Source organism: Pteronotus mesoamericanus, unplaced genomic scaffold (genome assembly GCF_021234165.1).
Source record: "Pteronotus mesoamericanus isolate MK-2021 breed Mesoamerican mustached bat unplaced genomic scaffold, CSHL_Meso_final contig_55, whole genome shotgun sequence".
NCBI classification, from domain to species: Eukaryota; Metazoa; Chordata; class Mammalia; order Chiroptera; family Mormoopidae; genus Pteronotus; species Pteronotus mesoamericanus.
Window position 1 is genome coordinate 7,838,240 of NW_026555198.1, and position 27,025 is coordinate 7,865,264.

A 27,025-nucleotide genomic window follows, 5' to 3' on the forward strand; every position below is an offset into this window, starting at 1 on the left:
TCTACTCACATTGTGAATCCTACCAATGCATTCAACTGGGAGCGCCGCATGTTCCCAAACCCTCTTACTAGGAATCTCAAAATATTTTCCGTAGTCTCTTACTAGCACTCCCTTTTCCAACACGGGGATTCATCCTTTTCCCATATCCTGTCACATTGTCGGAAGTGCTTCACATCTTCCCCTACTTGGGACCCCCCAGCACACCTTGTTCTATCCCATCAGGGTTAATTAACCCTTTAACAAAGTGGTAAACCGTACACTCTCCCTGTGGACTTCACCAGTTTTTCATTTTCTCCAGTGTAATGGGAGCCCTGTGATATATCCTGCCTTGTCCCCTAACATCAGAGCCCCTGACTTGGTCACACTGGGGTTCCCCTTAGAGTCCTGCCTTCCTGCTTTGAGGAGCATTCAGCACTTCCCTTGGAGGCTCCACATTATTTTCTGACACCTCATGCTAGTCACTTTGCTTTTTATTACACTATGGTCCTGTCTTGTCCATTGTCTTCTCACACTAGAATGTTCTCTTTACTCTCCCACAAGTGTTCCCACAATAACTCTTATACCCCTTCCAAGGGCCACTACTTTTTCCAATGTTGATCCAGCCTTTTATCTTTTTTGAAATCGACTCTGCACCTCCTGAACTCTTCTTCCACTGTTAGACCCACATTTGTCACTATCTTTCTCTTGGGTTTCTTCCTATTATTTTTCTCTTACTTCCCCCTAGGATTGCACTTGTACCCTGTCATCTCAAACAAGAAAAACACCATCTGTTCCCACTGGAATTTCTAATTTTTCTTGCCCCTTTCATTGGGAGCGTATTTCTTGCCCCCCTTCATTAGACCATGCTCTTTATAAATTTGAGGTCTCCTCTTGTACCATCCTATCACACTAGGGAGCATTCCATCTTCTCCTTACTTATAAAATTGTTCCCACAGTATATCCTCTTCTTATAAACTCAAAATTCCACAATTTTTCTAGACATAAACCCTAAGACCCTATACTGTGTTTTCCCCACTTGGATTACCCTCCAGTCCCTTATCTTTGTCACTGGTGTCCTTATTTTATCCTGTCTCTTCATAACAGAACCTTTGCTTTTCTCACAGTGAGATCGCCTCTTGCCCCTCTTGTCTCATATTGAGGAATCCCCATTTTTTTCTCCAACATTTGACTAATACTTATTGTCACTTCAATACTAGAATCCCATTCCTAACACCCTTAAACCTGTATTGTGTTCTATATTGTTCCCTATTCATTCAGTGTGAGCTCCCAGGATATTTCCAATCCTCTTACATTAGGACTCCTATTTCTTCATACCAGATTCCTCTCACCTTAAAAATTATGGTTAGGGTCCTGCTTTATTCCAACCCCAGCACTGACTCCACTTGTAACTCCTTTCTCTTACATATTTGACAAAGCAATTGTCTATTCCAGTTAGACTGGGATTAACTAGGGAGGCAGGAGATAACCTTCTTTTCCAATATAGAATTTTTCTCTAATCAGTTTTGTGCATTAGAGTTTAAAATTTTCTCATCACTTTCTTATATTTATTGTGGAAAATGCTGAAACAATTATTAAAATTAAATACAATTAGCTGTCTTCACAGATATAAATTTTGGCTTTGTTTTTCTTTTCTTGTCCAAACCTCGTATTGGGGGTCATTAAGTGGGCCGCGCAATGACTAGAAGTTTTTCTATTCTTAGACTTCACCATCTTGCTTTTTTGAAGGACTGATTGAAGTGTTAAAAGTTCAGCTCTATTATTATTGTATGGACTTTGTGCCTAAGTTAATTGCCATAGTGTAAATACTGTTAAACATATTTTGGAATTTTTCAATATTGACCTACATGAGCTTTGCCAAGAAATCATTTAAAAATTAATATGATTATGGCTAACAGTTACATTGTGCTTAATCTGTGGCAGGCAATACTGTAAGCACTGTAGATATATTTCTCTCTGTATTAACTTATTTAGTCCTCACAGTAATCATACTGTCCCCATTGTACACATGTGCAAACCAAGGCACAAATGACCAAAATGAGGTAAAGACTAAGTTAGAAGCAGTGCAAATAATCAGCTTTCTACAAGTTTTTATAAAAGATTTTATTATTTTCAGAAAGAGGGGAAGGGAGGGACAAAGAGAGGGAGAGAAACATCAATGTGTGGTTGCCTCTCACATGCCCCCTATCGGGGACCTGGCCTGCAACCCAGGCATGTGCCCTGACTGGGAATTGAACCGGGACTCTTTGGTTCTCAGGCCGGCACTCAATCCACTGAGCCACACCAGCCAAGGAAGCATTCTACAAGTTCTTATTAAGCCATACAATATTAGAAGCTGAAATGAAATGTACAGCTTACTTATTTTGTTTTATTTAACATATTTGCAGAACATTTGTTACATGCCATACAGTGTTTTTAAATGACTATATAGAACTACCCCTCTGTCTCTTTCTCTCTCTCTCTTCCTCCCTCTCGTTCTCTCAATTCTTATACTAACATTATTAGGTACATACTATCATTATTCCTATGTTGAAGTCAAGACAACTAAGACACAGACAAAGAAGCTTGTCCAAGGTTACAGTACTAGTAAATAGCTAAGCTTGGATGGCAGCCCAGGCAGTAGGCTCCACAGTCTATGTGTTAACCACCACAGTGCCTCTTATCAACTAATACAGAGGTCAAAACTTATGACTCACAGGCCAAATGTAGGCTGCAGATGTATGCTATTTGGCCTGAACAATGTTTTCTTAACATTTTGTACCAGTTACTATTATTTAAAAAAGCTGGAGGGTAAAGTAGCCTTCACTTCCAATTCTGGCTCCACCAGTCTATCCTGTCATTTTCATTTTATAATCTTTAACAAATTAGAGACCTGGATTTCAGGAAGGTTAAATTACCTTTTCCTAGTCACATGTTTAGTAAATTATTGGACAATTGGATGCCAAGACTGCCTGACATAAAAGAAAAACAACCAAATTGACAGATTTGAGTTTCAATATGACTCAAAAAGGAATATTAAGGTCTTAACTTCTTTCCAGAAATAGAACCCGATGTCTTTCTCTCTAATGTGAGGTTAGAGCTGAAGCAAAAAAAAGTGGTATTTTTGTCTTAGAGTATGAATTCTGCAATTTACTAACTAGAAGACCTGCAGAAGATTGAGAAAGTTAAGAACATTCTCAATCTCAGATGCCTTACATAAACCTTAATTGTATGCTTGTTCATTCATACCACAGAACTTGCTTAGCATCTACTATATGCCATAATAACATTGTTGTGATATTTAAAATAATATGGTATGTGAAAAACATGCACTGCAGTTGATAACACATTGTATGAGTTTATTAAATAGTAACTTCTTATTGCTATTATTAATGGGGATAGAAGAGATTCTGCTTGGCTCAAGAAAATAAGCAGCTTAGACTTTCAGACAGGGAGAAAATTAAGAAATTCACTTTTTAGGTAAAATTCTCAACATAAAATTAACTATTATTAGAGTGTTCAACTCGGTGACCTTTAGTATATTCACAATGTTGCACACCATAACTACTATCTAGTTTCGAAACTATTCATCACTCCAAAAGGAAACCTCATTGCCATTCAGGTCACTCCCCATTTCCTTCCACCCCCAGTCTCTACCAATCACTAATCTGTGTTTTGTCACTATGGATTTACCTACTCTAGATGTTTCACATAAATGCCATCATACACTACACAGAGTGGGTCAACACTAGGTTTACAGTAGTTCATATGGAAAATAATACAAGAATAAACTCTGTGTTTTGCATACTCACAACTATAAACCTACTTTTGCCTCACTCTGTATGTGTGCATTTGTGTCTGGTTTGTTTCAATTAGTGTAGTATTTTTAAGGTCCATCCACAATGTAGTATCTAACTGTATTTCTTTCATTTTTATGGCTGAATTATATCCTATTTTATGTGCATATCATACTTTATCCATTCATTAGTGGATGGACATTTGGGTTGTTTCCACCTTTGGTCTATTTTGAACAGTGATGCTATAAACAAACATTTTTTTTTTTTGAATACTTGTTTTCAGTCCTTTTTAGTAAATATCAGGGAGGGGGTGGAAATTGCTGGGCTGTATTCTATGTTTAACTTTTTAAGAAATCTCCAAAATAATTTCCACAGTGGTTACACATCTTGACATTCCTACCTGTAATATAGGAGGGTTCCAATTTCTCCACATCCTCACTAACACTTGTTGTTTTCCATTTTTATTACAGACATCATAGAAGGTATGGAGCACCTCGTAACTTTTATTTGTATTTCCCTAATGATTAGTGGTGTTGATTGTCTTCTCATGTGCTTGTTAGCTGTTTGTATATCCTCTTTTAAGAAATGTCTATTCAAGTTCTTTGCCCTTTAAAAATTGGGTTATTTGTCTTTTTGTTTTTGAGTTGTAAGATTTCTTTGTATATTCGGAATACTTCACTCTTATCAAAGAAATAATTTACAAATATTTTCTCCCATTCCATTAGTTGCCTTTTCACTTTTTTGATAGCATTGCTTGATGCATGCACGGTTTTTAATTTTGATAAAATTCAGTTTATCTATATCTTTTTTTCATTGCCTGTGCTTTTGGTGTCATATCTAAGAATCCATTGCCAAATGCAAGGTCATAGAGAGTTATACTATGTTTTCTCCTAAGAATTGTATAGTGTTAGCTCTTACATTTGGGTCTTTGATCTATTGTGAGTTGATTTTTGTATATGGTGTGAGGTATGAGTTCAGCTTCATTCTTTTGGATGTGGTTATGCAATTGTTACAGTATCGTCTGTAGAAGAGACTATTCTTTCTCCATTAAATTGTTCTGACATGATTGTCAAAAATCAACTGACCATAGTTGCATTGATTTATTTCTGGTCTCTTAAATTTGCCACACTGATCCATCGTCTGTCTTTCTGCCAGTACCACAGTGTTGAGTACTATAGCTTTGTAATAAATTTTGAAATCAAAAAGTGTGATTTTTACAACTTTATTTTTCTTTGTTAAGACTGTTTTGAAATGGCATGTCCACACACACACACACACACACACACACACACACACACACAAAGACTGTTTTGGTTAGGGTCTCTTGCAATTCCATATGAATTTTAGGATCAGCCTTCCACTTCTGCAAAATGGTCAGTGGAATTTTGATTGTACTGAATTAGTCTATTGTTTTGGAGAGAATTGTCATTTTTTTTTTGAGCAGTCATCTGATTTATAAAGAGAGGTAACAAATATTTAAATGATACAAAATATAATTTTCAAAACAACATAAAAAAGTTAGTGCATTTAACCATACTCAGCTCATAACAGAGCAAATGAGTGAGTGGAACAATAATAACTCATTCTGTAGCACGTTTAATAAGCTGGCATCAGAGAAAGTTGAAGGAAAGCAAAGGAACTTTGCCTTTTAAGTATTAGGACCAAGGGGCTCTATAATCATCTGGCATCTGCTCAATGTTCTGCCTATGATTAGAAATGTACATGATGGGGACTCCAGGGATCTTCCTGATTCTTCATTTAAGGTCCGGTCACCTGTGGCCACAATGTAACACTTGTGCCGAGTTACTCTCTGTACTAAACAGTCATCTGCATAGGTTCCTTTGTGTGTCCATGGTAATCGTTCAAATCTTGGATCCTTGGTGATGCTTAGAGCCACCCGATACTTCTTCCCCAACTTCTCAATTTCAGCCATTACACAGTCAGTTATACAAGGGATACACTTGGTATAGAGGCAGCCCATCATTGACTGCACTAAGTCCAGTTTAGCCTTAATGGAAAAGTTGATAAAGCTGGTATCAACCAGGATGTGATAAAGTGGGCGCAGTTGTGTGTTATATTAGAAGAATAAGCAGGAAGAGTACTGGGGGACTTCTCTTTCCTTGAGTGCACTAGAATCTTTGCCTTCTTTTTAGGTTTTAATCTATCTTTCTCTTTAAGCCTCTGATCTCTCAGACTAAGCATTTGCTTCATGGTCGCATATTTCCTTGTTTTCTTTTGCTTCCCCATGATCACATTGCACTCTTGTTTCTTCTGAGAATTGTCATCTTAACAATATAAAGTTTTTCAACCCTTTTAACATGGAGTATCTTTTCATTTATTTAGGTCTTTAATTACTTTCAGCAGTACTTCGGAATTTTATTTTATTATATATATTTTTCCTTTGGCTTGATTGATTGATTGATTATTCTATTACAGTTGTCTCAATTTTTTCCCTTTTGCCCCACTCCACCCAGCCCAATCCTCTTTCCCACAGTCAGTCCCCTCTCCCTTGTCCATGTTTATGCGTCATTCATACATGTTCTTTTACTAGTCCCTTCCCCTTCTTTCCACCAGTCCCCCCTCCCTCCTCCTCTCCTATAGCTCTCAGTCTGTTCCATGTTTCCATGCCTCTGGTTCTATTTTTCTCATTAGTTTATTTTGTTCATTAGTTATTTTATATTTTAAATCCTTACCCAAGGATATGTTTATTGATTTTACAGAGAGAGAAAGAGATGGAGAGTGAGAGAGAAATTAATGTGAGAGAGAAACATTTATCAGATGTCCCCTATACGTGCCCCGACTGGGGAGACAACTGACAACCTGGGTATGTGCCCTGCCTGGGGATTGAGCCTGCAACCCTTTGTTGTATGGGACGATGCTCCAACCAACTGGGCTACCCACCAGGACAGTATTTTGGAATTTTAAGTGTATAAGTCTTGAGTCTCTTTGGTTAAATTTATTCCTAAGTATTTTATTCTTTTTGATGCTATTATAAATGGAAAAGTTTTCTTAATTTCTTGTTCTGATTTTTCATTGCTTATACATAGAAATAAAACTAATATGGGATATGGATCCTGTGTTCTGCAACTTTGATGAATTTGTTCATTAGGTCTGACAGGTTTTTTTGTGTATTCTTTAGAATTATTTATACATAAGATCATGTCATCTGAAAATAAAGATAGTTTTATTTCTTTCCAATCTGGATCCTTTTATTCCTCTTGCCTAATTGCACTGGCTAGAACATCTAGTTGAATTAGAAGTGGTAAAAACAGGCATCCTGACTTTGTTTCTTATCTGAGGGAGAAAGCTTTCAGTCTTTCACCACAGAGTAGCTGTGGATTTTCCATAAATGCCCTTATCAAGTTGTGGAACTTCTCTTCTGTTTTTAGATTTTTCAGAATTTTTCATGGAAGTGTGTATAATATTGTCAAATGCTTTTCTAGCATCAATTCAGGTTATCATGTGGGGTTTTCTTTATTCTAATAATGTAGTGTATTACATGATTGATTTTCATATGTTGAACCACCCTTACATTTCTTAGACTCATCTCACTTGATCACGATGTGTAATCCTTTAACATCCTTTAACATGCTGCTGAATTTGACTTTATGGTAATGGAGCAGTTTCGCACCTATATTCATAAGAGACATTTGTATATAGTTTTCTTTTTCTTTTTGGTGATATTTTTATTTAGCTTGAGTGTTAGGAGAATGCTGGCTTCATGAAGTGAGTTAGAAAGTGTTCTTTCATCTTCAAATTTTTGTAAGAGTTTGAAAAGGATTGGTGGTCATTCTTCTTTAAATATTTGGTACAATTCACCAGTGAAACCATCTGGTCCTGGTTTTGCTTTGTTTGGAGGTTTTTGATTACTGATGCAATCTTTTTACTTAAAAGTCTGCTCAAGGTTTTTTTCTTCTTCTTGAGTCAGTAATGGTGTTTTCTGTTTTTCTAGGAATTTGCCCATTTCATCTAGATTATCTAATTTGTTGGCATACAATTGTTCCTATTTAATGCTTTCTACTTATAAAAGTTTTCTGTTAATGTCTTCACTTACATGTGTGACATAAGTAATTTTATTCTTTCTCTTTTTTTGTTCAGCCTAGTTGACCTTTTCAAAGTCCCAACTTTCAGTTTCATGGATTCAATTGCTTTTGTGTTCTCTATTTTTTCCTCCATTCTCTTTGTTATATCATTCTCTCTGCTAGCTTTGAGTTCAGTTTGCTCTTCTGTTTTACTTCCTAAGGTGTAAAGTAGCATCATTGATTTGAGATTTTTGTTCTTTAATAATGCAGGCATTTACAGACATAAATTTTCCTCTAAGTTCTGCTCTTACTGTTTCCTGTAGGATTTGGTATGTTGTCATTTTCACTTTAATTCATCTCTAAGTATTTTCTAATTTCACTTGTAATTTATTCTTCAATCCATTGATGAAGAGGGTGTTGTTTAATTTCCCCATAATTTCAAATTTTGTAGTTTTCATTGTTATTAATTTCTAGTTTAATATCATTGTGTCAAACGAGATACTTTGTATGATTTCAGTCTTTTAAATTTATTAAGATTTTTAATTGTTTAACATATGGCCTATATAATGTTCCATGTACATTTGAAAAAAATATGTATTTTTATGTTATTGGGTTCAGTGCTCTACATATGTCTGTTAGGCCTAAATGGTTTATAGTGTTGTTCAAGTTCTCGATTTTCTTACTGATCTTCTGCCTGGTAGTTCTATCCATTTTTAAGAGTGGGTATTGAAGTCTCCAACTAATATTTTAACACTGTTTATATCTCCCTTCAATTCTATAAAAATTTGCTTCCTACATTTTAGAAGTCTGTTGTTAGGTGTGTATTTGTTTATAATTGTTATGTCATCTTGATGGATTGGCCCCTTTATCAATATACAATATCCTCCATTGTCTCCTGTATCAGTTTTAACTTAAAGTCTGTCATTTTTTATCATAGCTACCCTAGCTCTCTTTTGGTTACTATTTATATAGTTATCTTAGAAAAACTGTCTTCCAAAGTGGCTGTACATTTTGCATTGTTACCAGCAAGAATGAGAATTCCTGTTACTCCACATGCTTAACAGCACTTGGTCTTTTAAGTATTTTGAAGTTTTGCCATCCTAATATGTGTGTAGTGATAGTTCATTGTTTTGCTGAATTATTATTTGATTAATTTATTTTTAGTGTACCCATTTTGCTTTCCTTTCACTTTTTATGTATTTTTAGTTTTTTTGGTAGTGCTTATCCTGTGTATTACAATTAACATTGTTAATTTTATAATAATGAAATTTGAATTAATATCAGTTTAGTTTAATAGTATATAAAACTGCTTCTTTATAGCTCCATTCCCCAGTTTATGTTGTTATTGTCATGAATTGCATCTTTATACATTGTGTGCCTATTAACATAGATTTACCATTACCATTTTATGCATGTTTTTTTATTTTTTAATATTTTATTTATTTAATTTTAGAGAGGGGAAGAGAGGGAGAAAGAGAGGGAGAGAAACATCAATGTGTGGTTGCATTTCGCGTGCCCCCTGCTGGGGGCCTGGCCTGCAACCCAGGCATATGCCCTGCACTGGGAATCAAACTGGAGACCCTTTGGTTCGCAGGCCAGCATTCAATCCACTGAGCCACACTAGCTAGGGCCATTTGTTTTTTAAATCATATAGTAAGTAAAAGAAGAGTGGAAAACCAAATATACAATACTACTGGCTTGTATATTTATCTATGTCAATAGAAATCAGATTCTCTCCTGGTGGTGGGGGGGGGTTGTTTTTGCTGCCTATTGTGAGTTGTTGTTTGCGTGTTCAGTGATTTTTCTGTATTAAAGAGTATTCTCTGGTACATGTGGCCTCAAAAGTCCTTAAGCTTTTGGTCAGTCATTTGATAAAGATTTCATGAATGTCTGGAGACATGTAAGAAATAGAAAAGAGGAAAAAATACTCTTCCAGCCTTTGCAGATTAGCTCTGTGTTGGGGACACTCCTTCAACTTCTTCCAGGCCATTTAAGACTGCCTTAGTATTTACCCCCTGCTTTCCAGGGGCTGAAGGTCAGTTAGAGGTAAATGCTTATGGTGTTCTCAGCCTTTTCTGAGCATGCATCTCACCCTCCCAGTGTATATTTCCTTCCCAATTCCATGGTACACGTGGTAGCTTTTAAACACTTACTTTCCTACCAATCTCCTTTTCAATGTCTTCCTTCCCAAGCTCTTTATTCTGTCAATTGCCTGTCTCAAGTGTTGTCCTGTGCTCCATGGGGGCTGCTGTGGTCAATACCTGTGCTTATAACTGCTTTCAGCAAAAGTCACCCAAGAAGGTGCCTTAAGCCTGAGAATGCTCTGGCAGACAAAACACAGGGAAGCCTTTGTGTTGGGTTTTCAGGGAGACACCAGGGAGGCAAGATCCACACCACAATTTGAGAATTGTATTCTGTATTCTCCCTCTAGCATTTGTAACCTGTATGAAGCCATTCTCACAGACTCTCCAGATATCAGGTGTGGAGGATGGTAGACAGTCAATTTACCAGATTGCGGTATTCTCTTATGAAAAAGTGACAGCTCCTTTTTTCACCACCTCTTCCCTTCTAATTGTTGGACATTTTTTACTAGATTTCACAGTTCTGCAAAAGTTGATTCTGACACTTTTTGCCACTTCAATTATGGCTTTGAGGAAAGGAAAAAACCTGGAATTCCTTACTCTGCTATTTTTTGGTGACTAACAGTATCCATTTTGAGATTAAAAAACAGGATGGCCAAGAGATTAATGCTAAAAGATTCATTTTGTAAAAGTTTAGTATAACACTTTCCTTTTAAATATAACTGAAGTATTCTTAGTCTCTTACTTTAGTAACCAAAAAAGGCAATATTAGAAAAATAAAGGAAAGGCCAAACTACCAAGATAAGTGCCACAGTGTTTTAGAATAAAGGCCCTCTTTTTTTTTAAGAAGTCTGTAACTTCCAACAGATAATTTTGCAAGAAATATTTTTCCTTAAACTTATTGACTCCTTACAGAGTTCAGGAGTTCAAGGACATAAAAGTCAAGTCCCCTGCCTAACATTGTTGATAGTTGTGAATTTATCGACATTTTAATGTTCATACTTTTGACCTTATTTTTCTTAAATAAGTCCCTCTAACATTGCATATAATAATGGTTTGGTGATGATGAACTCCTTTAGTTCTTTTCTTGTCTGGGAAGCTCTTTATCTGTCCTTCGATTCTAAATGATATCTTTGCTTTGTAGAGCAATCTTGGCTGTCGTTCCCTGCTTTTCATGACTGAATATTTCTTGCCAATCACTTCTAGCCTGCAGTGTTTCTTTTGAGAAATCAGCTGACAGTCTTATGGGAACTCGCCTATAGGTAACTAACTGCTTTTCTCTTGCTGCTTTAAAGATTCTCTCTTTATCTTTAATCTTTGGCATTTGAATTATGATGTGTCTTGGAATGGGCCTCTTTGCATCCATCTTGTTTGGGACTCTGTGTGCATATGAGACTTGCATGTCTAGTTCCTTCACCAAATTAGAGAAGTTTTCTTTCATTATTTTTTTAATAGATTTCCTATTTCTTGCTCTTTTTCTTCTCCTTCTGGCACCCTTATGATACAAATGTTGGTACGTTTCAAGTTGTCCCAGAGGCTGCTTACACTATCCTCATTTTTTTGGATTACTTTTTCTTCCTGTTGTTCTGATTGTTTGTTTTGTTTTGTTTTTTCTTCTTTATGTTCTAAATCATTGATTTGATTCTAGGCTTATTCCATTCTACTGTTGTTGCACTGTAAATTGTTCTTTATTTAAATTAGTGCATTCTTCATTTCTGACTAGATCTTTTTTATGCTGTTGAGGTCCTCACTAAATTCCTTGAGCATCTTTATAACCAGTGTTTTGGATTCTGCATCTGATAGACTGCTTATCTCTATTTTGCTTAGTTCTTTTTCTGGAATATTGATATGTTCTTTCATTCGGGCCATATTCTTCATCTCCTCATTTTGGCAGCCTCCCTGTGTTTGTTTCTATGTATTAAGTAGAGCTGCTGTGACACCCTGTCTTGGTAACATGGACTAATGTAGCAGGTGTCCTGTAGGGTCCAGTGGCACAGCCTCTCCTGTCACCTAGTCTGGGTACTCAAGATGTGCCCTTAGTGTGGGCTCAGTACACCCTCCTCTTGTAGTTGAGCCTTTGTTACTGTTGGCAGGTAAATAAGAGGGATTTACCCAGGCCAGTCGGTTGCAAGGACTGGCTGTGACCACTGACCATCAATCTCCACCTTCTGTGGATGATCAGCTGTACAGGGGCAGGGGGGTGGTGCTCTGACATGGTCTGCAGCTGTCCACTGGGCATGCAGGCTCTAGAGTTTCTTGGATAGTGTAGGCCAAGGCCAGCCCCCATCTGTGTTCTGCGTGGGGCCACCCTGCATGAGCTTTAAAACAATCTGAGATGGCTACTACTTGTGCTTGGTTACTTTATGTCTGGGAAAAAACTGTTCCTTAGCTCCTGTCTTGATGCTAGATACTTCAGTTCCTTCCTGTATGCCACTGGTGCCTTTCAAGCTGCTACCCTGGTGCTGGAGCTCAGAGAGAGTGAGTCTGAGTAAGTCCATGTGTGTGTATTTAAAGGGAACTGCTTGGGAGTCAAGTTTCTTCCACTGACTCAATCCCTGCTTGTTTTTACAGCCAGAAGTTATGGGGACATATCTTCCTGGCACTGTAACCCTGCTCTGGGGGTCCTGGTGTGGAGCAGGGACTCCTCAATCTCGAGATACCCCTCCTGAATTTTTATCCACCACACATGTATGTGGGACCAGCCTGTTCTGCATCTCCAACCCTTCTACCAGTCTGGATGGATGTGGTTTCTTTAATTCTGTAGTTGTCAGATGTCCATTCAACTTGATTTCTGAAAATTCTGAGGGCTATTCTATATTTTAGTTGTAATTTTGATGTGGTTGTGTGAGGAGGCGAGCTGTTTACTATGTCTCATCTTGACTGGAAGTCTCAGAAGTCTTTTATAAGAGTTTATTTGAGCAAAATTGAGGACATATGCCAGGGAGCAAGATCTCAAATGCTCCCAATATATATGTATTTATTGCCATTTAATTCTTTATAATTATGTTTCCATTTTTTCTCTTCTTTTTTATATTAACATTTTAATTTTTATTATTATTTTACTTTTTATTGAATTTATTGTGGTGACTTTGGTTAATAAAATTATTTAAGTTCCTGGTGTATAATTCTATAATACATCATCTGTATGTTGCATTGCATGTTCACCACCAAAATTTCTTTCTTTTATTTTTTTCCTTCTTTTTTCTTCTTCTTTTTTTCTTTTTCAAATAGAAGTCCCTTGAACATTTTTTCGTAATTCTGGTTTGTTGGTGATTAACTCTTTTAGTGTTTTATTGTCTGGGATGGTATTTCTCTTTCAATTTTAAATGATAGTCCTCCTGGGTAGAGTAGTCTTGTCTGTATTCAATTTTGGCCTTAATGTTCTCTGTTGAGAAAACAGGAGACAGACTTATGTGGGTCTCCTGCAGGTAACTAAGTGCTTTTCTCTTGCTGCTTTTAAGATTCTATCTTAGTCTTTACCTTTGTCGTTGTAATCATTATGCGTCTTAGTGCGGACTTCTTTCGGTTCATCTTCTTTGGGACTCTCCGAGGTTCCTGAATTTATGTGTCTTTTTTGTTCACCACGTTAGGGAAATTTTCTTTTGATTTAATATTTATTGTATTTTTTCCATTACCATTTATACTCCCCACCCCCAGCAATCACGACACTGTTGTCCATGTCCATGAGTCCTTTTTCCTTTTGGCTCAATCCTTCCACCCCCTAATCTCCTCCACCCCTGACAGCTGTCATCCTGCTCTCCATCTATGAGTCTGGCCCCATTTTCTTGTTAGTTCTGTTTGTTCATTAGATTCCACTATGAGTGAAATCATATAGCATTTGTCTTTCTCTGACTGGCTAATGTCACTTAGCATAATGTTCTCCAGGTCCATCCATACTATTCAAAGAGTAAAATTTTCTTCTTTTTTTATGGCCAAGTAGAATTCCATTGGTGTAAGTGTTCCATAGTCATTTTATCCACTCATCTACAGATGGACACTTGGGCTGCTTCCATATCTTGGAGATTGTAAATAACGTTGCAATGAACATAGAGGTATTTATGTTCTTTTGAATTAGTGTTTTGGTTTCCTTCAGATATATTCCGAGAAGTGGGACTGCTCAGTCAAAAGGCAGCTCCATTTTTAATATTTTGAGTTATCTCCACACTGCTTCCCACAGTGGCTGCACCAATCTGCATTCCCACCAACAGTGCAAAAGTGTTCCCCTCTCTCCACATCCTCGCCAGCATGTGGTGTTTGTTGATTTATTGATGATAGCCATTCTGACAGGTGTGAGATGGTATCTCATTGTTTTAATTTGCATTTCTCTAATGATTGGTGATGTCAAGCATCTTTTCATATGTCTATTGGCCATCTGTATGTCCTCTTCAGAGAAATGTCTATTCATGTCCTTTGCCTATTTTTTTTTAATTTTGAAATCATGTTTATTCTATTACAGTTGTCTCAATCTTTACCCCTTTACCCCCTCCACCCATCCCACCCCCATCCGCCACTCCCACAGTCAATTCCCACTCTGTTGTCCATGTCCATGGGTCATTCATACATGTTCTTTGTCTAATCCCTTCCCCTTCTTTCCACCATTGTCCTCTTTCCCCATCTCCTCTGGTCACTTTCAGTCTGCTCCATGTTTCCATGCCTGTGGTTTATTTTGTTCGTTAGTTTATTTTGTTGAATAGATTCCACTTGTAGGTGAGATCATATGGTATTTATCTTTCACCAACTGGCTTACTTCACTTAGCCTAATATTCTCCAGTTCCATCCATGTTATCGCAGAAGGTAGGAGTTTCATCTCTCTTTCTTTCTTTTCTTTTCTTTCTTTCTTTCTTTCTTTCTAAATGCAGATTGATTTTATTTATTTTTTAAATGTCAAAGTTAATTATAAAATATTAAAAAATTTAAAACCATTATAAACTCTTAGCAATGAAACCAACATGACCCAGAAATAATCAAGTAGATCAATGGAATATAATGAGCATTCTAGAGATAAACTTATCTATCTGTCTAACAATGTAATATATGATTAAGTTGATATTTCAAATCAATAGGTAAAATAAGGCTTATTCAACAAATAAGGTGCATGGGCTACTATTACTTGAAATAAAACAAATATAGATCCCTATTTCACACAGTGTACAAGAAATATTCAGGTGAGTTAAAAATCAATATGTAGAATCCAAGAAGTTTTAGGAGAAAATACAAAATAATATTTTTCTTACCCTTAAGTAAAATATTCAAACCCAGAAACTATAAAATAAAATATTGACAATAGGACTATATTAAATATTTAAGACTGTACAGTAATATGCATATAAAAAAAGTTAAAGGACAAGTAATAGAATGGGAAAGTATTTGCAAACACATCTAAAAAAGGGTTAATGGTTTGTTTTGTTTTTTAGGGAAAAAATTCTATAAACATTTAATCAAAAAATGGATAAAGAATACCAAATAATCATTTAAAGCTTTTTAAAGATAGTAGAAATAGGCAAGAAATATACAAACACAGGTTTTGTTTCAACAAATAGTAAAGGAACAATTACAATAACACATAATTGTCACAATCAGATTAATAAGAGTATTGAAAATATTTGTAATATCAGGTATTGGTGACTGTGAAAGGAAAGTGTGTATTCATAGTCCCTTTAGCATATTTTGCAATGGTGGTTTGGAGGAGGTGCGTTCTTTTAGCCTTCTCTTTCTGTGAAACTCCTTATTTTGCCTTCCATTTTAATTGAGAGCCTTGCTACGTAGAGCAGTCTTGGTTGCAGACCTTTGCTTTTTATTCCTTGGAATATTTCTTGCCATTCACTTCTGGCTTGTAGTGTTTCTGTTGAGAAGTCAGCTGCTAGCCGTATCGGGGCTCCCTTATGTGTTACTACCACTTTCTCCCTTGCTGCCTTTAGGATTCTCTGTTTGTCTTTGGTATTTGCCATTTTAATGATGATGTGTCTTGGAGTGGGCCTCATTGGGTTCCTCTTGAATGGGACCCTCTGTGCTTCCTGGACTTGTGTGATTTTTTCTCTCCTCGAATTAGGGAAGTTTTCCATCATTACTTTTTCAAAAAGGTTCTCTATCCCTTGCTCCTCTTCTTCTCCTTCTGCTATCCCTATTATATGGATATTATTACGTTTCAGGTTGTCCTGCATTTCCCTAAACACCTCTTCATTCTTTTTGAGTCTTTTTTCATTTTCTTCCTCTTTCTGGGAGCTTTTTTCTACCTTGTTCTCCAGCTCACTGATTTGATCCTCTACTTCATCGAGCCTGCTTTTGATTCTTTCTACTGTGTTCTTTAATTCAGAAATTGTATTCTTCATTTCCTCTTGTGTCTTGTTGACAGTTTCTGTGTCCTTTTCCATGCTGATATAGTTTGCAGTAAGTGCCCTGTAGTTTCTCTGTAGTTTTTGGTAATTCTCTCTGAGCTCACTGAGCTCATTGAGCTTCCTTAGAACCATTGTTTGTAACTCAATATCTGATCATTTACTTGCCTCTATTCCTTTTAGTTCTCTTTCTGGGGGTTCCTCTTTTCCCTTTGACCGGGGATGGGGGCAGTTTCTTTGTCTTATCATTGTTTGTGAGACTCTTCTTTTATGCTTCTGCTTCTTAAATTGATCTGTCTTGATTTCCTGACTTTTTGGTGTGAACTTCTATGGTAGAAGACCGCTGCTTTTACTTTCTGGATCTGCCTCTGATGATGTCCGATGTTGACCCTTTCTGACCTTAGGCGGTCTGTCAAGACTTCCAGGAATCTACTGTCTGTAGCTATCTCCTTCAGTTGTTATTCTATTCACTCTGCACTCAGCAGGTGTCTTAGACAGCTCAGGGTGGGGCTGAGTCCCTCCTGGGGGTGGGGTTATTGGGTTCTCTCACGCTGCTGCCACTCTTGGGAGTGGTCTGCCTGAGCAAGATGGCTGCTGCCATATGGGGGATGAATCAGCTCTGGAATCCCGCCAGCTACTCTCTCAGTTCTCTCTCCAAATCTCCATCTCCAGTCTGTCCTCAGGTGTCTCTAGACCACTGTGCACCCCCTTTAGCCAGGGATATACTATCTGTAGCTGCCACTCTGCACTCAGGCCAGCTGAGACAGCACAGGGTGGGGCAGAGTCCTTCCTGGGGTCTGGGTTATTGGGTCCTCTCACGCTGCTGCTGCTCAGGGGAGTGGTCTTTCTGAGCCAGATGGCTGCTGCCATCTGGGGGAGGAGTCAGCACTGGAGTCCCACTGGCTACTCTCTCTGTTCTCTCCCCAAGACCTTTTTCCCCTGTCTCTCCTCAGGTGTCTCCAGCCCTCTCTACTCCTGCCTTTGCCAGAGACCAGAGTAAGTGGCTACAAATAAAAATTTATGTGTTGGCCCTTTAAGCAGCTCTTTGTGTCTTCAGCCACCTGTCTCTGGTAGAGAGCAACCCTTACACTTTTCAGAGCTTTGTCCTTTTTGGCTCTGGTGCTGTAGGCTGGGGAATCCCACTTATAGTTTAGACCCCACTCTTCTTTGGGGGATCCCACTGGCTGTGTCAATATCCTTCTGGTGCTGCTGCCGGTGGGCACCCCTCCTGCCTTCTTGAGTCTGTACCACACTCCTTACCAGTTAGGTTGTGCTAAAGCTGATTCTTCTGTCTGTCGGAGGTTATAAGGCTCCTCTCTATTGTTCAGTTGTTTGTTCCAGGTGGTTTCTCCCCAATTTAGTTGTAATTCCAGATTGGTCCTGGGGGAGGTCACTGTGACCTCCACTCACTCCTCTGCCATCTTGATTCTCCCTGTTTTTTCATTGGATTATTTGTTTTTTCTATGTTGAGTTTTGTAAGCACTTTATAAATTTTGGATATGAACCCTTTATCAGATGTATCGGCAAATATGTTCTCCCATTCTGTGGGCTGTTTTTTTTATTTTGTTGATGATTTCCTTTGCTGTGCAAAAAGTTTTTAGTTTGATGTAGTTATGGAAGTTTTCAGTCTTTATTTTTTCAAATAGATTCTCAACCCCTTCCTCTCTCTCTTCTCTTTCTAGTACCAATATGATGCAGCTGTTCTTACACTTGGTGTTGTCCCAAAGATCCCCCAGGCTGTCCTCATTTTTTAAATTTTTTTCTTTTTGCTACTCTGATTGGGTCTTTTCTGCTACATTGTCTTCCAAGTCACTGACTTGATCCTCTGCTTCATTTAATCTGCTCTTTATTCCTCCTAATGTCTTCTTTATTTCAGATACCGTATTCTTCATTTCTGATGTTCTTTTTTATGGTTTCTATGTCATTTTAATGCATTTTAAATTCTCACTAAGTTCTTTGAGCATTCTTACAGCTATTGTTTTGAACTTTGTATCTGGTAGGTTGCTTGCCTCCATTTCCTTTAGTTATTTTTCTAAAAATTTCTTGTGGTTTTTCATTTGGGACATGAGTCTTTGTCTCCTCATCTTGGCTGTTTCCCTGTATTTGTTTCTATGTATTAGGTAGGTCTGCTACATCTCCCAGTCTTTGCGCAGTGGTCTTATGTAGTAAGTGTCTTGTGGGGCTCATTGGTGCAGTCTCCCTTATTTACTGAGCTAGGTGATCCAGGAGAGTCTTTTATGTGAACCCTCCTGTTGTAGTTGAGTCTTGATTGCTGTTGATTCAGATTTCTTAAATAAAACAAGAGCGTGTGGCTGCTCTGTCTCTGCTTTTACAATCTGACATAGATCTTACTGACTATTTAATGTTGAAACATTGATTGGAATTGTGGTTTCTAATTATAATGTTGTGCCGAAGAGGATAATGGAACTTTTTTTGGCATCTTTAATATCGATTTATTCATCAATTCAGCCATCATTTATTAAAAGGCTTATATACGCCCAGTGTTAATGTTGAACACGATTACTGATTTATTATGAGAGGGTATAACTCAGGAATAGCCAAACAAAGAGATGCAGAGAGCAAGGTAGTGGGAAGGGGCATAGAATTTCCATGCCTTCTCCAGGTGCACCACTCTCTCTACACATGCACCTGTTCACCAACCAGTAGAAGACTGTCAGATAATCTTTATTAAGATGATTTCCAAGTTACTCTTCTCTCTCTCACACTCCTTTTGAAACAGATGTTATTAACGCAGTTAAGGGTCTAGTGGAACTGATGTAGTCATGTAACATGAATGTGTAAAAATCATGAGTTTCCAGGTAAACCCATCAAGTTTTCTTGTTTCCACTTCCATTTTTATTGTCTAATTTGTGCATGTGCTTCTTTTAATCATTTTTAAGCAAAATTCATTAACTGGAAACAAGAAAAAGTAATTGCTGTCAATCTCCAGGTAGATATATTAGAAAAAAGGACATTATGTTGTCAGAATTTTAGCACAGAGAAAAAAATGGAACAAGTTTGACCAAGTCCATTTAAGTGATCATTTACAGAAGAATTCTTAAAGACTCAACAAAAATAGACCTGCAAATTAAGAGAAACAAGAGGTATTATTGATGAGGAATCTGAGGAAATAACTCCTGCAATATAATTAAATGCTCTGTTTTTTTAAACCCCATTTTTTATGGCCTTTAAATGTTTATCACTGTGTACACAAACTGTCTTAATTTAATAGCTTTTCATGATTTATAGACATGCTTTTTAATTTCACCTTACCTTAGCACCTAGTACAAGTGCACACAGATATTTGTTGGTGAGTAAAGACAGGTAGGCCTCACTTTGTACAAATGACATTCTGAATGAAAATTTTATATATATCACAATATGCCAGGAAGAAATAATCGTGAAAGATAGACACAGCACATGGAAAAAGCCTATGAGGCTGGAATCTAGTCCCAACTCTACCACTAACTTGCCAAATGACCTTGAGCAAATCACTTGATACTACTCTAATTCATTTTTCCCATCTTTAAAATGAGACAGATAATTGAGACAATCGCTAAATTCTCTTTCAGTTCTGATATTCTATGAAATCTTAGTTCAAATATAATAACAATTAATATTCAGTAAATACTTGCTTTGTGCCAGATACATTTTCATGCATTAACTCATTTTAAATCTCAAGTAAACTTGTGAGGTAGGTACTGTTAGGGAAGTTAAGGATTTTTCACAAGGTCACAAAATAGTATGATTGGGCTTCTCACCTAGGCAGTTTGACCTTAGAGCCAGCATGCAACCTCTACACTATGTTACCTCTAAATATACAAAAGAGGGTTGGTATTTAAAGATGTTCTATCGTGAATAGTTTGGAAAAATGAAAAATCATCTAATTTATCAGCTTTTAAGTTCTTAAGTTTTAAGTGTTTCCATTTGCTTTTTTATTTTAAATCAGGCTATACCTGTATTTGTTTAATGAGTACAAATTCTTACTCGATGTTTAAGATAAGGAAGATAACAAAGAATAAAATTTAATCCCTTCCGTTGTCTCAGCAGGCTGATGATTTCCTAAAGTATCATTGACAAAGTTGCTTAAAAATAATGCTATGGAAAAATGGATTAGAAAAATAATATTTTAAAAATACCACTAATTTTGACCTTTTTCTTTCTTTTTACAGTTACTGTTTTGAGCTCAGCAGAAAAAGGTAAGAGGGTGTTGTGGATTGTATTGATCAGCACTGTATCCCCTCACTGTATCTAAAAGTGAATTAATTACATAAAAGTTTATAATTTGAGCAACTTTCCCAGTAACACACTGAGGTGAGTGTGTTTTCAGGAAGTTACCCAGAGGTAGAGCAGAACATATTTTCAGTGGCCCCTTTGGCTATAAGACAGATATTGAAAGTTACCAAGATTTATGACAGAGAAGAGCACAGATAACCACTCTGTTTGCTGTGGTGACCCTAGGCTCTCTCTTGGTTCATCACTATTTTCCTAGGTACCTTGCCTTTTTACCCAATTCACCCCCTCTTCAAGGCATGGAGTAAGGGCTTCATAGAGGGCTTCTAAGTCTTTTACCATAACAGTTCCTATATATTTATTGTACTCCTTTCCATTTCTCATTCCCATCTTGGCCTTATCTGCAATCTGTACTACCATTCTAATGAGATTGAGGTATTTTCCATTAAAAAACATGTAAGCTATGCATGAGTATTAATAAACCTTTAGTTTTACATTATTTTTTCAAGTATAATCATAAGTATTTATGTCACCACTTTTATGGCCACTTTTAATTCTCACTTCATGGGTATCGTTGTAATTCATTAACTACAAAGCATTCATATTGTGCTGTTTAAAGCTCCAGTTTGCTGTTATTCAACAGAGTTGTGGCTATAGAGGCTGCAGAGTTGTGGGAAGACAGTAGGTCATAATAGTTAAAAGTATGAGTTCTGGAGCTGAACTGTGTAAATTCAAATTCTGCCTTCAATACTTCTTAGTAAATTATTTTACCTTCCTTTTGCTCATTCTATTCATGTTTAAAATGGAACTATTAACACTACCTAGTTCATAAAGTTGTTGCGAAAATTTAATGAGTTAATGCATGTAACGCAAAACAGTGGTAAGTAAAGCACCTTAGAGCAAGTCTTGAGTTGCCTCTTATTCTTATGTATGGTCCTTAAGGTCAGAATCATATATATAATAAATAGTTTATGCAATAAACTTTTAAAACAACTTAGTGGGGGTTTAGATGTTGCTCTACCATTACAGGAATAATGATAACAATATTGTTATTATTATTGAAAACTATAATTTATTGTGCCAGGTATCCTGCTAAGATATATATATATATATATATATATATATATATATATATATATATATATCTTCCAATATTTACATCAACACAATGATATAGACACAGTTATGTCCATTTTATTGAGAAGGAAACTGAAGTTTAGAGAGGTTAAATAACATCCCAGGTCATCTAACTAGTAAATAGTAGGTTTCAAACTCAGAACTCTCTGACTTCAAATTCCATGCTCTTAAGCAAACTTGTACATCTGTTTTACTTGTCAATCTGCAACTCTCTTATTTGCTTACTTGAGCTTCTTCCTCAGAAACCTGATGCTCAATTACTCTTTTTTCTTGTGTCCAAAGTGCTATATCTTCATGTTTTATGTCTTATGAATAACTCAATCATAGCAGTATAGATTGTCATTTGTAAACCCCTCTCAGTTCAAAGCCTTCCTGGTAGCAGCAGTCTAGTTACCAGGATTTGAGCTCTTTAGGAGATTATGTTGCCATAGTGTATGATTTTTAAGGTACCTTTTGATTCTAGAATTCTGTGACCCCAAAGCACTTTTCACCTGATAGCTCTTGCATTTATCAATACAGTAAAAAAATAAGAGTAGATTATGCTTCTTTATTCTACATGGGGGCAAAATGGGACAAAATGCAGGATTTAGGGACAGGATATCTGTGTTGAAGTTCCAGATCTCCCATTTATTAGCTCTATTAAATACTTTTGGTAAGTAACTCAACTTCCATGAACCTCAAATTCTATAAAGTGATGCTAGTTTAATAACATCTTACCAATTTATTTTAAACTGGAGAGAATAAATGTATACAACAGTAAAATAAACTGCTTTGTAAATATTAAGTATTAACAATCTCACTTGTAACATTTTCTTATGTGTCAGGATTCTCAAAGACAGTGGAATTCATAAACTAAAATCAGGTTAGATTGTAACCAGAAGGTTGAAACTTAGACCTGTAAAGAATTTGTGAACACTAAGTCAGTTTACTAGGATATGCCATGGAACCTACTTTTCAGAAAGTATCAGACACCCAACTACCTGGCATGAATCAATGAGCCTTGCCTAGAAGCACACTAGTAGGCCTAATGACTATCTGAGGTCTCTGCTAACCCTGTGACTCTCCTGTGACTTGTTTCAAATTACACTTCACTATTAAGGATGCAATACAGCATATGAATGCCAGCAGGAACACTGTTTGGCAGAGGCAAAGAAAATATAAGGGGCAAAGAAATGAAATCCTCAAATGACATAATTTTTGTCTCCACAGCTTAAGAAAACCATAGTTAAACAGACTGTAAAAGTTTTTCTCCATTTTTTGTCTGCTTAATGGTTCCTCTCCTGGTTTGAAGAATGTCCCTCCAAAATTTGTGTCCATCTGAAACCTATGTATGTGACTTAATTTGGAAATAAAGTCTTTGTAGATGTAATCAAGTTAAGTTGAAATCATGCTGGATTTTTGGGCCCTATGACTGGCGTCCTTATAAGAAAAGGAAAAAGCGGATGCATAGATAGATAGAGAGAGAAGATGGCCATGTGAAAACAGAGGCAGTTTAGAGTTAAGCTGCCACAAACCAAAGAGCAGGAAGAATTTTCAGGAACCACCAGAAGCTAAGAAGAGGCAAAGAAGGATCCTCTCCTGGAGCCTTCCAAGAGAAAGCATGACCTTGCCTATACCTTAATTTCCAACTTCCAGCCCCCAGCACTGTAAGAATAAATTTCTGTTTTTTAAAGCCACCCAGATTGTGGCAATTCGTTTTGACAGTCCTAGGAAACTAATACAGTACCTGATAAATTTTAATCTCTAATGTACTGTTAAGAGCATTGTATCAGTAGCAAATAAGCACAGACTTTGGTGTCATATACCTGGTGTCACCTCTTGATTTTGCCACTTAGTTTATATATGACCTTGGGGAACTTAACCTCACTAAGTTTCACTTTCTTTCTCTATAAAATGGGGATAACAATCCCTACCTCTCATGGTTATTTGGAGCATAAGATGAGATGATGTACAAGGCCTGTCCAGAAAGTATCCAGCCAATGTACTATAAAACCAGAGGCATTTATTGAAGAAGATACAAGATACAAGGAACATTGTACAAAGGACAATGGCACCTCAGTCCCCTTCAAAATAGGCATGTTGGGACCTCACAGTTCTCCCAGTCGCCATCAGCTGCCCCATTGTATTTTCCTGAATCTCATCGATGGTCTGAAATCTCTTCCCTTTCAAGGGTGATTTTAGTTTTGGGAAAAGCCAGAAGTTGCAGGGCACCAAATCTGGGCTGTAGAGGGGTTGAGTCACCTGAGTGATTTGATGTTTTGCCAAAAAGCTCTGAATGAGACATGGTGCGTGAGTGGGCACATTGTCTGATGAAGCTGCCAGTCACCAGTTGCCCAAAGCTGTGGCCTTCTGAATCATCTGCATAGTTTCTATGGAGGAATCTTCAAGCTTAATGCAAAATTTGATGCAGATTTGTTGCTCTACTTGCTCAGTCATTTTGAATGTGATGGCCCCACAGTACACATGTTCACTCAACAGCATGTACCACTCCCACTGATAGTACAGTGAAGTCATCATTGTACACACATGTGCATTCCAGTCCACTCTCCTTGGCTGCCAGGTTACATCTATGTCACAGAAACTTTTCTCATTATATTAACAATGGCTGGACATTTTCTGGACAGATCTTATCTATAAGTCTTTTGCATCTATGTATATAAGTGCCTGACATATATAAGTACGAAATACAAAATAAATAGTAGTAGATACTATTATTGTTATTGGAAAGGCCTTAAAAGCTCTTTCTTCCAAGAAGCATAACATATTTCAGAACTGTAATTCCTAATACTACCCTTATAAATATATTGTCAAAATCCATGCACTCATATATTGGAAGTAGAGGAACTCATATTTTGGAAGTAGAGTAAGACTCAAAGAAGTAAAATATGTTGACCTAGTCATAATACTGATTCTAGTGCATAGAAAGGACTAAAGCCCAGAGTACCTGGACCAGAGTCTAGAATATTACGTATTATATCAAACTTGATTATACAGGACACAGAAATTCTCTTTTAAAGACATGACCTCATATCTTCTATAGATCACACTAAAACACATAATAATGTATATTTATTTGCTTTCATAAGAGGGATTTGCATAGATGATCTCATTCAGCATCATACTATCTCTATTTTCAAGATTTGACTGGAAAATCTTACCTCCTCTAACCTGGAGGTCAGAAATTGAGTTCGGTCCAAGGATGGGTGAAACCAAGGGATGAGTTTAGTTCTGAGATTGGGCATAATCTGTCAGATAATCCAGATATAACCAAGATTAATGTATTGATTAAATTGATTATAATCTTTTTAAACAAAAGCTTAACTCATCTGAAAATTCATTTGAATTTTGAATGGTTTGCATCCTAAAATTTCTGGTTTCTCTTTTAGAGTTAGAAATGGTTGTGATTATTTAACTTTTTAGAAATAGATGCAATTCCTAAATTAACAGAAGTCTTATGGGCTGAATTATGTTCCCACAAAAATTCATATGGATTCCTAACTCCTTTGTACCTCAGATAATGACTGTATTTGAAGATAGGGATTTTAAAAAAATAATTAAGTTAAAATGAGGTCATATGGATGGGCTATAATCAATACGACTTGATCTTATAAGAGAAGATAAGAACAGATACATGCAGAGAGAAGATCATGTAAAGACACAGGAAGAAGATGACCATCTACAAAGGAAGAAGAGAGACCTCAGAAGAAACCAACGATGCAGACCTACCTTGATCTTGACCTTCTAGCCTACAAATTTTTGAGAAAGTAAATTTCTGTTGTCGAAGCCGCTCAGTCTGTGGTACTTTCGTATGACAGCCCTAGCACACAATTATTCAGTTTTGTGAATACTTTATTCAGTTTTGCTTTAGAAAACTTTATTCAGTATTTTTTTGTTGTTTTTTTGTTTTTTTTAAATTTCATTTTAATTTATTTTTTCAAATACATTTGTCTCTGCCTACCCCCCACCACTTTCCCTTGCCCCTCCCTTCTTCTCTCCCTCAGCTCTTCCCCTTTGGTTTTGTCCATGAGTCCTTGCTATATGTTCCTTGACTTTCCCCTTCCCTTCCTTTTCCCCGCCCTCCTCCCTCCTTCCCTCTTGTCTCTGTTGATTTCTTTTCCTTTCAGTGTTGCTGGTCATATGTCCTTGCATCTTTGTATTGTTGGTTAGGTTCCACTTATGGGTGAGATCATATGGTATTTGTCTTTCGCCCCCTGGCTTATTTCTCTTAGCATAATGCTCTTGAGTTCCATCCATGCTGTGCTGAAGTTTAGTAGTTCTTTTTTTTCTTTCTGCTGTGTAGTATTCCATTGTGTATATGTACCATAATTTTTGATTCAAGCATCTACGGATGGGCACTGAGGTTGCTTCCAACACTTGGCTATTGTCAGTTGTGCTGCTATGAACATTGGAGTGCATAGGTTCTTTTGTATTGGCGTTTTGGTGTTCTTAGGGTATAGTCCCAGCAGGGGAATCTCTGGATCCAAAGGCAGTTTCATTTTCAGCTTTTTGAGGAAATTCCACACTGCTTTCCACAGTGGCTGCACCAGTCTGCATTCCCACCAACAGTGTACTAGGGTTCCCTTTTCTCCACAGCCTCGCCAGCACCTGTTGTTTGTGGATCTGTTTATGATGGCCATTCTGAGCGGTGTGAGGTGGTACCTCATGGTGGTTTTGATCTGCATTTCTCTGATGGCTAGTGATGCAGAGCATCCTTTCCAATGTGTCTGGGCCCTCTGTATCTCCTCCTTGGAAAAGTGTCTGCCCAGGTCCTTTGCCCATTTTTTGATTGGATCGTTTGTCTTCTTGGAGTGGAGTCGAGTGAGTTCTTTAAATATCTTGGAGATCTAACCTCTATCTGATGTATCATTAATGAATATATTTTCCTATATGGTTGGCTCTCTTTTCATTTTGCTGATGTTTTCTTTTGCCGTTCAGAAGCTTCTTATTTTGATGAGGTCCCAGTTGTTTATTCTTTCCTTTATGTTCCTTGCTTTAGGAGACATATCAGTGAAAAAATTGCTGCGTGGGATATCTGAGAGTTTCCTGCCAATGTTCTCCTCTAGGACTTTTATGGTATTGCGACTTATATTTAAGGCTTTTCTCCATCTTGAGTTTATTTTTGTGTATGGTGTCAGCTGATGATCCAATTTCAATTTTTTGCTTTAGAAAATCCGGAGCATGGAAATAACTGCTTTGTGTTGGCTTGATTATACTAGCTTTTTAGTGATATATTATACACAAGAAGGGTGAAAGGGCACTGGGACGAAACAGTTAGAGCCACAGCGTGATCTTTTATACTCACCTTCAGAGTGTATAGGAAAATCTAAATTAGGGTTTGGGCTGTTATGTCAGTGCTCTCATATACTGTTTTGTATTTATTATTGTTAATTTCTTTATAATGAGGATTTTGGGGTCCAGGCAAAAGCTTTCTTTAGAGAGACTCTACA

At 37.0% G+C, this 27,025-nt stretch overlaps 1 protein-coding gene and 1 pseudogene across 2 annotated transcripts in view; one reads left to right on the forward strand and one right to left on the reverse strand.

Annotated features, from left to right (window-relative positions):
- The window catches only part of ZDHHC15 (zinc finger DHHC-type palmitoyltransferase 15), a 120,185-nt gene that overhangs the window by 675 nt on the left and 92,485 nt on the right, over positions 1–27,025 (forward strand). For both annotated transcript variants that reach the window (XR_008529643.1, XM_054579570.1), the window contains exon 2: positions 20,381–20,407. Coding sequence is in view for 1 of the 2 variants with exons in the window: in XM_054579570.1 (XP_054435545.1) it covers positions 20,381–20,407 (27 nt within the window). In the remaining variant the exon portion in view is untranslated. The remainder of the gene's footprint in view (positions 1–20,380; positions 20,408–27,025) is intronic.
- On the reverse strand, positions 5,429–6,020 carry LOC129075508 (rRNA-processing protein FCF1 homolog; annotated as a pseudogene).